Genomic DNA, 13,389 nt, shown 5'->3' with positions numbered 1-13,389 from the left:
TTACAGAAAATATCAGGCACCCAAATTGAGTTGCCAAGGCACACTCTGCTCACACTTGATTGAACGATATATATGCCGCAAGAACAGCAAGAAAGCGCGGAAGCCAACAGTCCGCAGCATGAGGAAGAAATCATAGCAGATGGAAGCCAATGTAACCAAAAAAAGAATGATGTCCACATAAAAGATAAAACCTGACATCTTTTGTTGCATGATGGCAATACAAGCATTAGAAAAAGATGAATGTAGCAGCGGAACCACGACAAAGAACAGGCCAGTATACAATATTAAATGAAGCATAAGAACAAATATAGCAGCCCCTTTCTTCTTAATATCCGTGTCGATGCAATTCTACTGTCTTCTCAGTTTGCTATTGACTCTCAAAAAGTTTTTAAGGGCTCGTAAGTCATCAAGTAATGATGTTCTGAATATAATCTGAATGATAGTACTGCATGGCAATGAAAATTGCTCATGAAGCAGCATATAAACGTGATGTGTGAATGATGAAGATGTTGCTCTAGAAGATATGGAAATTGACCAGTGACTGGGAAACGGAGATCTAGAACCTTGATTTTATCCTTGAATGTTCCAGACTATGCCAGGCTCTAAATTAACATGTTACTGTTACTGCTCCAGCCTGAGGTAGAATAGAAATGGAAATAAGCAATACAGGAGCAACTTGAGGTGAGCAACTCGTGTAAGTTCCAAAAGAACCTGTACCGCATACAGGGTTCTTGCTTTCCTGAAGGCAAATTTCAGGGTCAGGGATTCATAAGCTTGAGGAAAAGCTGACCGGGTGGAAATGAAGAATAATTCAGAGGAAGATCATATTTTCACAGTCCAAGCTGGAGTGGTTAAGAAAATGGATTGCAATATCAAGTAAATTCATGTATGGAGGATGTCAAAATGATTGCAAAGCAACCTATTCCAATTATTTGGGTTTGAGTCAGGAAAAGAATCATAGACAAATAGAGGGCCTATTCCTGGCAAGATGATTGTAAGACAAACTTCAGTGTTTTCACTGAATATTTACAAAAGCAGAGTTTTTTAAGGCATTCCTACTGTAGGAATACATAATAACAAAAGAACAACTTAAGTGCTGGTTTGCTTACAATTATCTTTCATGACAGATAAATGAGGCATTATTTACGCTCTTTAATACACCACTTGCCACGGTCCACTCATCCATTCACTGTAGCCACATTATGGATAGACCAAGAAAGGCATGGTAGCTTAATGCCTTCCCACCAAATTTATGCCTTCACACCTTCATATGTTGCTACACCTTTATTCACCACATAAATGAAACTAGTTACTCTCCAGCATATATATATACACACACACACACACACACACACACATACACACATGTGCATATATATATATATATATATATATATATATATATATATATATATATATATATATATATGTGTGTGTGTGTGTGTGTGCGCGCGCGCGCGCGCGTGCGCTTGTATGTGTGTGTGTATATATATATATATATGTTAACATCAAATTTTGAATTAAATATATTATTAATAAACCAACCGTAATGACTAAAGAAGCAAGGACTCGCAAATCGAAAACTTCACATCCGAGAGCCTAGCAATTGCCCATAGCCATAAAAACATATGGATTAGGATAGGCTGCTTCTCTTTTTGTGGCAAAGTAAATATACTATCTTTGTCAAGTGCACTAATGATAGCTAATCTTGCCATGAGACTGTAATAGACCAACAAATATGGCTGTTTTTGTATTGTGGTATCTCTTCATCGTTCGCATGTACAAAGGAAAATCAAAATACGGAAAGCAAAACAAAAAATTGAGATTATTACTTCTTTATTTTCTCTCAAGAAGAGATGCCACAAATGCAATATTACTTCAGTTTCAGTCCTACTCTAATCTGCCTCAGACTGCTCCATTGGCTCCTCATCCAAATGCGCAATATCAGATACTGAGAACACTTAACCTGATACTCCTAATGCATTCTTCATTGTCTGAATTTTCTTTGATCATTCTGGACAACCAGAAGAGCATACAGGGCCTAGAAAATCTTTTCAAAAATTATATTGATATAGTGGGATAAAAGATTTACAGACAAGTGGATTTCTGTAATTGTTTAACAAGTATCAGTGGTTATTTGTAGTTTCCAATTGTGGATCTCAAACCTCGAAAAAATGATACATGCCCAAGCCAAGTAGCATATTTATTAAATGAAGTCTTATAGCAAACAACACTACTTTTTACTCAATTTGTTTGGCTTTACAATTTCACTCCATTAGCTCTATCTAAGGTCATGCCTTTCAACCGCTTAGAGAATCCAGGAAGCACCCTCCCATGTGCACATTCTTTTCAACATTGCCTAGGTTTGACTAAATTCATGCATTTGCCCTCCCTCCATATTTCTTGACATGTTTCTTACTTTCTTCAGTATTTGAGTACGTTTAACAACAAAAAGAATCTTATCCTAGGTGATTGTATGGCTGGTTGTATCAGGTCTTGTGTTCTAGCATATATGTGGACAGCATTGGATGTTAATAATATCCATGGAAGTCAAGAAATCATTTTCTCAGTGTGAAGCCTGACGTGTTTATTGTAACATAAAAATCTATCAAGGTGTGACATTCAAATATTTGATCCATCATTGCAAATGGTCCTTGCCAACTTCAACAGAGGCATCTTGCTTTCTGGAAATGTCAAGAATGACTATTTCCCCTTCCTGGATAGTGTAATTTTTTGAGAATTTTTCTGTATAGTATTATTGACTCCTGTTTTTTCCCCAATTCATAGAGGTGTTACATTATGTGGAATTGTGACAGATGCAGGATTTCTTGAGAAATTTGAGGATGTCATATCATGGTGGGTTATCAGAGTTTAACCTTCTGCCTCTGTTGTAATTACAGTTTACATCTGGCTTGCACTCAATTGTCTGTGGTGTTTTGCTGACAGGAAACTGCCATTAGAGACTGCATTCAGGAGAGACTGAGGAGGCAGTCAAGCAAAGAAATGAGTGCCAACCTTTTGCAGGAACCAATAACATCATTATGATCTCTGATATCAAATTTAGATGGATAGCTAAATGACTGAGATATGGATATCATAATTGCTATTCTTTATGCTATCTTATCCTCAGGTGAGATCATGTAGGGCGGCGGTTGCTGTTGCTTCGGCCTCCCATCTTTCATCTCATGAGTCTGTCACCACTGCTAAAGCAGTAGAGCAGGCTTGTGATCAGCATATGTCGAATGTTGCATGACTGAAGAAGCTGCAAGCATTTATCTTTTGATATTTGTTCTATCAAAAGTTGCCTAAGTTTCAAGCTAAAGTGTAATTTGTTTTGAAATCATCACTTGTCCCCAACATGCGAAATTTTTTTAATAATGGGGTTAAAGATTGTGGAGACAGGGTTCGAATTCAGGACCTCTGCTCTGATAATACGTTGAAATCATCATTTGTCCCAAAAACTTAAGTTTATAGGATGAGGTAGATTTATTTATATATTTTATATTTTCTTACAATTTGTTGGTAGATTGAACTCTCAGGTATTCGCAATTCCTTTGGCATGCGTGAGATGTGTACCAGGATATAAACTCATCTTGGCTTTTAGTTGTTATTATCTGCTCCACTAAGAGAATAGGAGTACATACATATGCTAATTAACATTGGGACTTTCTATTGATGTTTTCGCAATGAGTTCGTTGACCATCCAATCTCATGATGATGTGATTTCTTGTTTTGTACTTGACGTAAAGTTCTTGTGTTGATGCCAAATCTTCTTTTTTTCTTGGATCAAAGTTGTTGCTCATCTCAGCCCAGCTCACGCTTGAGTTTGTGAATCTTAGGCAATGGACCGTAAGGCTTACGTAAGGCTCCTCTGTCGCAATATAAAGCCTCACGATCACCTCCTCCTCATGCAGTTACTCAATAATACTTATTTCTGATTATAATCATATATATTTATCAATCAAATCTTATATACAATATTATTTTTATAATATCTAACGTACTATACGTTATATATATTTACAATATAATTGGTGAATCAATTTTTATATATTGTTTATAATCTTGCTAGAACTAATATTAATTCAATTTGATCCTAAGAATTTGATGTGCTGATAAAACTAATGATCAAACCGAATTCAGTCTTTGATAAAATTGAAGTATATTTGGATTTAATTTTTTTTAATCAATTCAAATTTGATCTGTGGCATTTTTTGTATTTTACCATCGAAAAACTAAAGTTTTATTTGGCAGATTTTTTTGATGGAACATAAAGTAATTTCTTATTTTTTAAAAATATTTTTAAATAAAATAAAAATATTTGATAAAAATAAAAAATTATTTTAATTTTATCAAAAGTTTTTTAAAAAATTAAAATAAATCTCCTATGAATTTTTATTTTTTTTAGCGTGCATCGAAAAATAACCCAAAAATCGATGGATTCCTGATCCCGCGGGCGAAAGCGAAAAAATCCAGTCCTCGTATTTCTGTCCACATGCCGCACAATTTAAAACCCAACCCCCATCCCAAAGGGCAACGTTGCTGAGCCCTGGACTTCCAACGGTTCCCTTCCATGGCCACCGCCTCCTTAGTACTTGCCCCCACACCATTCTCACGTTCCCGCAACTCCAAATTATCCCTGAAAAAACCCTCAATTTTGCTGCAAAGATTCCCAAAAGCCTCTTCGCACAAACCCTTCTCCTCCCGTCTCAGACCTCCTTCATCTCGGCCGCCGCCGGGAGGCCCAGCAATCCCGGCGGCGCGCTTCCGATTTCTTGTCGCGTGTGATGATGATGGCGCAAAATCCAAGGGCCTGATTCCCCCGAGATCCGCCGGCGCCGATGGCGGGGGAACCGCAGTCGGATTTCCCAATGTGAGTGCCTTCCGTTCTATGCTGTGTGGATGCCGGATATCAAATTCTGATTCATATCTGGGATATGGATATTGTTCGCCAGGTTCTTGGGATCTTGCACTTGGCGGCGTCGCTCGGGATAATTCTTGGGGCCGATAAGTTTCTCAAGCAGGCTTTTGCTGCCGCCGCTATAAAATTCCCGAGCGCTCTTTTCGGGATGTTCTGCGTGTTCTCGGTGCTGATGGTCTTGGATTATGTTGCTCCGTCTGCCGCGATGGGCTTGATGGGTTTCTTTGACCCGGCGACTTTGTTCATCCAGAGGTGGCTTCCGCTGTTTTACGTCCCGTCGCTGGTGGTATTGCCTCTTGCCGTGAGGGATATCCCGGCGGCTTCGGGGCTTAAGATTTGCTTTATCCTAGGTTCGTGATTCTATTCGTCAGTTATGCTCGTAGTACAACTAGTTTGTTTTACATAAAATGGTACTGCTATATCATGATCTTCAATAATTGTAGAGATTATTGGGATTTTATACTAGTTATTTTCGCTTCAATATGGCTCCATATAAGTGCACTGCATCCTTTGCCATATCTTATTAGAACTTTTTCTTCTAATGCTTGTGTCCCATCAAACTTGCTTTCATGCATTAACAAGATGTTGAAATAATCATCTTTATTTTGTTAGGATTCTTACTTGTATGGCCTGTTTAGGATGCTCTCTTTCCTGTGTTTATAACTTGTCACCATAGTTACACAAGTTGTATATTGTAACAAATCAATATCATAACCTTGGAAGATGAAATCTAATAATAAATTAGGATGGCAATATGTTGCAAAATGCAAAGAGTGCCTTAATCTAGATGCTTAGAGAAGAATTGTTGAAACAAAAGCTTAACATCTTACCGGGGAATGCAATTCGGTTCGCAGCGATTCCATTTATTTTAGGCTTTTGGTAGCCCAAAGCCACAGCTTGCGATTGCTGTGACTTTTTGAAAAGGCCACAGTGCGCGCTGTGGCTAGTGGCTAGTGGCTTTAGTTTAAATGCCACAACCTATATATATTCTTTGATTATTCACGCATGAATGGGCATGTCACCAAAAAAAGGGCAGTGTTTATATGAACTCTTTTAACATAGTATATGAAAATCATGAAAAAAAAAATGAAGGATGCTTCGAAAAACAACATGGTTAACATTATATGTTGTGTTGTGCTCTATGTGTGTATATCAAGTTGGACTTGGCTACACTCGAATCGATCTCCACTCAGATCCAGATAGGCCTATGTTGGACAATGGAGGTCCCATATCGATGGTCCAAGTTGTTGGATGTGATTTACTATCTTTAAACTGCTTATATACTAAAAGTCATATAATTTGGAGATCTCTAGCCTAAGCATCAAGTGATAAAAAATATATAATTTAGTGTTATTTAGACTATTCATTTTGGACCACTTGATGCACAGGCTAAGCACCTCCAAATCACATGATTTTTGGTATGTAAACAATGTAGAGGTAGTATATCATATTTAATGGCTTAGATCATTGATGTGGGACCTCCATCGTCCAATCTAGACTTGACCGGATTTGAGTGGATCTCTCTCTCTCTCTCTCTCTCTCTCTCTCTCTCTCTCTCTCTCTCTATATATATATATATATATATATATATATATATATATATATATATATTAGGGGCTATTGTACTAGTTATCTCTAACACTCTTCTCTCAAAGGCAAGATGAATAATCATCCACTAGAAGCTTGCCACAAGAATGATTAGACTCTGCATAAATAGTAAATAGAGGAGCGTATGTCACATGAATGGTATCCAGAGCATCATGATGGTCCCTGGTTGCAAGCATCTGAGTTCTGGTATAGTATAACTAGGGGAGTGTTGGTGTTAATGTTGATTTAACTTGAAGGCATGCAGACAATATGCATGCAAGACTTGCACTTAGATAATGTTGTTGTCATACAATGTCTAGATTCATCTGTAATCTCTGTATGCAGAAGATATGTACCTAATTATATGCAGAATGTAGATATGGATGGACAACATCTGGTTGGAGAGAGAAAAAAGGCAAAAGACATATGTATATGCTTATGATATTTACACACAGTAAGGGCTAATATGATATCTTTTCAAGCCTGGACCAGTATGAGGATAGAGCAGCATGAAAAGGTAAAATCAAATATAACATCTACAACACATAACACAGAGAGTGTACACAACTTTTCCAGCCTTTTCTTCCTGTATCTTTACTTTCTCTTCTACTGTGAATGTCATTAACTTCTAACAATATCAGTGAATTGTAGATATATTGTCTCATAGGAACTTTTAACAAAAATTTTCAGTTGGCAAATATAATCTGTAGTGGCTTGTTGGGATCTCTTTCTGAATAACAGACCAGTTTCCTTTTTCTTCTCCAGTTGGTGGCTGGTTGGCTTCGCTTTGTGTTGCTGGGTACACAGCCATAACTGTAAGAAAAATTGTGAAGACAGAAATGATACCTGCAGAACCCATGACAAAACCTTCTCCATTTACATCTGTTGAACTTTGGGCTTGGGACTGCAATTTATATTTCAACATTTATTCTTGCACTTGTAAGCCCAATAGCACTTGGTACAAGTGCGAGAACATGCCTTCCATTCCTTCTTGCTGCTACAGTTTTGGGGTACATGCTTGGTTCTGGGTAATATGCTTCATATACTTGTTAGATCATAAAGTATATGTTGCACTAATAACATTTTGGGCAATTATTTAGTTATTGTTGTTCGTTTGTTCAGGTTGCCATCTAATGTCAAGAAGGTATTCCATCCAATTATCTGCTGTGCATTTGCTGCAGACTTGGCAGCACTGGCATATGGGTATTTCTCACGGTCTGGAATGGATGCTGTTCTAGGTTAATAACTTACTTCTATTTGAGATTGCCTTACCTTATTGTATCGAAATTCATGTGACATTTTACTGAAGCATGTGGGAGATGCATTAAATGACTTTTATCTTCTACTTTAGCCATCTTCCATTTCAACACTTACAGTAAGGTCCTTTGGATGATCTTGCATCCATTGCCACAATGAATTAGGGACTATTCTAATGCACACAAACTTTGTATCATATGAGGTATGTTATTGGCAGTCGGCTCGCAAAACATCAGGGAGTTGATGTTTTAATACTTACATGCATGCAAACAAGCAGATATACCTACGTACATAAGTACATATGAAAGCACAAGCATATGTACGGATGCACATGCATGGATATTAGGATGTCACGTACAAATTCCAGTTTTTCTTGTTGAAGAATCATGTAACTTGGTCTAATTTCCTGTGTTTCTCAAAATTATGAGATTTTCTAATTATTATGATGCCTCTGGATTGGTTGTGATATTTATAGAATGAATTGGCTTCTAAATAGTCAATGATTGGGTCTGGAGCTATATTACAAGTTCAAAAGGAATATGGTATGACAGTTTGATAAATGTTAACATATCTGAGAATATTATATTGTAAATAAGTGTCAATTGACATGCCAATCAAAATATCAAATACAGCAGTCCGAACTACTGTTAACATCTCTGATGATATGCTTATCAGTATATATGCCCTTTTAAAGGCACTAATAAGTTATCCAGATACCGACGAGGAACCTGCCTAGCTTAATATAATACATGCTGACCTATTTATTGGCTGTGCACTTTGTCATACATTTGTTAAACAAAGTCATCTTCTGCTTTGACATTAAGTTTTTTTGCCCCCCTATCTTCCAAATTGAATTCCAAGTCCAATTGTGGAACAACCTCCCTCCCCCCTCCCCTCTCTCTGTCGAAATATGGTGGAATAGCTGCCATACTGTTTTGAACCCAGGACCTCTGCCTATTAGGAGAGGGGTGATTACCAAGTCCTGTTGGCATAGACATTTTACATCATGTGAGATGAATAGGCTTTTCTCTTCTTGTAGATGAATGAAAACTTATTCATCTGCCATAATGTTGTTGTCTTATGATTGAGTTCATTAGCATTGTATCACATTTGGAAAGAGGGCACTAGGAAGTGAACAAGTTTTAGCTTCTCCATATTCTGGCATAAGATATAAAAGAAACACCAAGGGATTCTGAAAGAGAGGACGTATATCCAAAACATACCAAGGATTCTAATACACTCCGACTTGAATTCAAATAAGAGAAGTGGACCATGACTTCAGTTGCCCACACTTTTCCTAAAGTATAGCATACATGTGTAGCCACTACACAGTCAAATTTTTTTCTCCTTTACAACCAGCACAAAAGATCAATTGATTTTATGACTTGCTCACTATGTGTGTGCTGATTAATTATATATTTCTACAGCTGACTACCTAACCAAAGTGTCATCAAATCCTGGGGCTGGTGATATTCTCATGGGTTTTCTGGGATCTGTCATTATTTCATTTGCTTTTTCAATGTTCAAACAGAGAAAGGTAACCTCTTTGATTCCGAGATTATACTTTTGCAAGTCAATTTTTGCTGTAAGTTTTCATTATATATTGGTTTAAGTTACAAACATAACTCAAGAATGTTTTCTTCTGTTATCTTTTCCCACATCATATGCCAATATATGACAACAGTTTATGTTATTTCTTTCGCCTTCTAGCTTGTGAAGAGGCATGCAGCTGAGATTTTCTCATCAGTGATTATAGCAACTACTTTCTCTTTGTATTCAACTGCCATCATAGGACGTGCTGTTGGATTAGAATCAACTTTTACCATATCAATCTTACCAAGATGTATTACTGTGGCTTTAGCTCTCAGCATAGTATCCTTGTTTGAAGGTAATGTCTGAGACTCATTGCATAAAGCTTGAATTTTTTGATAAATACCCAGCAACATGCTTTCTTCAATGGTGAATGGAATAATTTCATTATTGTATTCTACTTGGTTGCAGGTCTTGCTATTTGTTTTTCTATTTCTCTGATTTCCTTCTTTTTATGCGGTTGTAGGTGCAAATTCATCACTTACTGCAGCTGCGGTTGTTGTCACTGGTCTTGTTGGAGCAAATTTTGTGCAAGCTGTGATGGATAAACTTCAGCTGCATGATCCTATAGCCAGAGGAATAGCAACAGCTTCTAGGTATTTCCATTCTCTTCTTCTGAAATTGCGTGATCTACAACTCTTTCATAGTTTTGCCAATTTATACTTTTTACTCTACAAAAGGAACTCAAATATCTCAGGGAAAAAATCTTCACATTTGCTATCAACAATTCTTTAACAAGTTAGAGCAAAAGACTAGCGTATGAAATTGCAATTGCTAAAATCTTTATAAATAAATTTTAGTTTCAACTGAATCATTTTTAGTCGATAAATCTAGATTTCATGATTTAAGAGCCAGATGTCATAAAACATGTTTCTGTTACATAATGGGATTTCAGATATTTGAGTGGTCAACTACTGTTCTCTAGTAAGACAAATGAATTTAATCACATGAAAGCCATTAATCTAATATGCTATCTGCAAAAATCTTGGAGTTGTGTAGATGGTTATTTAGTTACTTAGACCTGCCTAAGCTTATGCTGTTTTTCTTGAATAGAATGGAGGAATAAAAAAAGTGTAGTTACTTATCTTCCAGAGGATTTCTCTATTTCTTTTCTCATGAATTTATTGGATTTATAGTGCTCCGAGCAATGTGAAGTTTCCTCACTGCATCTCTAATTTAGGGTAATTCATTTCTCAAGGACTTCCTTTTAGACAGAATAAGTTGTTTCTTGAGGAAGATTGAGTCCTATGTTATCATCTGTTATCATCTGCAGGTTTCCTTTTATGGATTTTACATATTTCAGGATGATTCCTTTATGAGGATTTCCTCTAAAAGGTTTGATGCTTTTCTTGAAGAAAATAAGAGTTAATAATGTACGTTATCTTTCTGCGGGAAAATCAAAGATGTGGTTTTTTAGGGGGTTTATGAAAAATGTTTTAGTTACCTTGCAGTAATCATCATGAATGGCGAAGCCACTTGTTCTAGATCCATTTATAGTACATTGTTTGTAGAACAGAAACCTTGAAGATTGAGGATCCAGCATTTGCAGAAAAAATGAATTATGGGCTATGCTATTAAGAAGATGACTTGACCATTTATAAATGGTTTCTGGTTGTTCTATATTCGATAATAAAAATAAAAAAGAAGTATGCTGCATTTGGAGGTTTTTATTATCAAAATCATAATTTCCATCATTTGTAAATTTGAATTTTTTTGGAGGTCTGAAAGTTGAGGAGGTTCGAAAGATGGATAACCTAAGATGATAAGGGTTGAAAATGTGAATTTGGAAAATTCTTTTCGAGTATAAATTTTCAGTTTTGTGATTTAAGGATTTTTATAAGTTTACAATGCACAGTAAAACACATGATATTAAAAAACCATAGCTTGTAATTTCAAAAGAAAAAAAAAAGTAAAATCATGAAATGTCTTGATTTTGCAAAACACCAAAATGCACCCTTAAAGAACAAAAGGTAGTTTATTATAATATTACTAATATTAATAATTACTAATATTGTGATATCATATTATATTAAAATTGACCATATAATTACTTTAGAAGATTAAAATATTGTTGGAACATTAGTTTCGATGTTACTATATTAATAATATTAAAATATCAAATAATTTAGTGTATATATATAGTTTACATAAAATATATATTATTGTATATAATATATTACATTATTTCATTAATATATTATATTTATTATTAGCATTACTAATATATTATCACTAATATTACAATATTAGTGATATTATATTATTAATAATATTTTTTGTTCAATTAAGAATATTATTATGAAATAATGCTATTAGATGAATATTAGTAATTATATATTAATAAGTATAAATTATATTATATGCTATCAGGTCTATTTCATTTCCTAGTGATTTATCTGGACTTATCCAAACATAGGAATCGAACTAATCATTCCCGACAATTTTTGGAATGGATTTCCGAGGGATGGTCTACCCATTTTTGTAACAACCAAACGTAACTTCATGGGGCATCAAATTGGAGCTGGCGGACTTGAACAATAGTTGTTGTTGATTTTAGTAATAATTACAGTCAAGTTTAATGGTGTCTTATCCTTGCAAGATTTCCTGGATATATGTTTAGTTTGCTCTTCTGAGGTTAAGGTTCTCCAACCTTAACGTCACTCTTTCGATGTGTACCGTCTTACACTTTCAGTTAAGTCTTTAATGGAATGCCTACCATTTTCTCAAAAAAAAGGGGGTAATGAAATTTTATAAACAATGTGCAACCTGGGAGGCTAGTTCTTTGAAATAAACTAAATACTTTTATCAACCTTGCATAGCGACAAATATGTAGACAGCTTGAATGTTTGATGCAATAACCTTTAATGGGAATTGTTATAATTTTTTCGATTCTCTTGTTCATGGGACTAAATGATTGCTGCGTATGTTCTTTCCTGTCAGTGCTCATGGATTGGGAACAGCAGCGTTGTCAGCAAAGGAACCTGAGGCTCTTCCATTCTGCGCCATTGCTTATGGACTGACTGGAATATTTGGCTCCTTGCTCTGCTCCATCCCTGTTGTGAGGCAAAGCTTACTTTTGATAGTTAAGTAATCTCTTTATGTTGCTTATATAAGTGGTTTGGCTGTAAATTCCCAAACTATTCGTTTGGGGTGTGAGAGACTCTAATGGAGGAATCATTGACTGCACAAAAGATATTTCACTATGCAAGTGAAAATTCTTTTTGCATGTCCTTGAAAGCATGAAGTTTGGAAGGGGAAGGTGCTATATGCCTATGGACACTCATGAAACTAAAAAAAAGAAAATCTAAAAAAAAGGGCTATAACTCAAATGTCAAATATATGTATGTATGTATGTATGTATGTACTTAAGCAATGAAGCATGTCTCTCATCCGAAGGCAAAGCAAAGTTTGGCAAAGACCAAGGAGAAGCTGCCGGAAAAAGCAAGGTAAGAGAGATTGTTTTCTCATGTGTTTCTGATGGATTCACCTCGTGGTTTTCCGAACTTTTATGTAGAGAGGGAAGAGGAAAAAGAAAAGAAATTACTTAGGTGAGAGAACAGGAATTACATGTTTAACAGTTTAAATACTCTTTCCTGCCTTTTCTTTTATTTTTTGTCCATATTATCTTAGACTTCCATTTGTTTCCCTGGTCGTTCTCTCCAGTCTTGGTATCCGTTTACCGAAATGCTCTCTCTTGTGCCAAGGCTAATACCGTTGCAGGAAAGGTGCCAACCTAGACGCGACGCACCATTCTTGCCAGTCTCTTGCTTCGATCCCATGAAGTATGCACATCCTTCTCTCAGTCTTGCAACCACCCAATTGTTGCTGGCATTAGAGCCATTACAGATAGAATGGAGAGCATTTAATCATGAGTTACTCTTCAGGTCACGTCAGGCTAATTTCCTATCTATAGTGTAAAAATCCTGCCTAATCATCCAAAGACGGCTTCAAAAAGATTCTTCTTGTAATATTTAATGATCATTTTGCCCTGTCACTTCAGACACTAAATCTGCTTGGTGGGAGAAAGAACTGAA

The 13,389-nt window shown here is 35.9% G+C and overlaps 1 protein-coding gene across 1 annotated transcript; it reads left to right on the top strand.

The window, feature by feature from the left end:
* The first annotated feature begins 4,518 nt into the window (after positions 1-4,518).
* LOC120103789 (plastidal glycolate/glycerate translocator 1, chloroplastic-like) lies at positions 4,519-13,195 on the top strand. The gene is given in 9 exon segments (XM_039121908.1): positions 4,519-4,873; positions 4,956-5,271; positions 7,274-7,410; positions 7,412-7,536; positions 7,631-7,746; positions 9,193-9,302; positions 9,476-9,653; positions 9,822-9,951; positions 12,296-13,195. Coding segments are annotated over 9 exon segments (1,563 nt in total). The 5' UTR covers positions 4,519-4,573; the 3' UTR covers positions 12,447-13,195.
* The last annotated feature ends 194 nt before the right edge of the window (positions 13,196-13,389 follow it).

Source organism: Phoenix dactylifera, unplaced genomic scaffold, assembly GCF_009389715.1.
Source record: "Phoenix dactylifera cultivar Barhee BC4 unplaced genomic scaffold, palm_55x_up_171113_PBpolish2nd_filt_p 001271F, whole genome shotgun sequence".
Taxonomy (NCBI): domain Eukaryota; kingdom Viridiplantae; phylum Streptophyta; class Magnoliopsida; order Arecales; family Arecaceae; genus Phoenix; species Phoenix dactylifera.
This window is presented reverse-complemented; position numbering and strand designations above follow the sequence as displayed.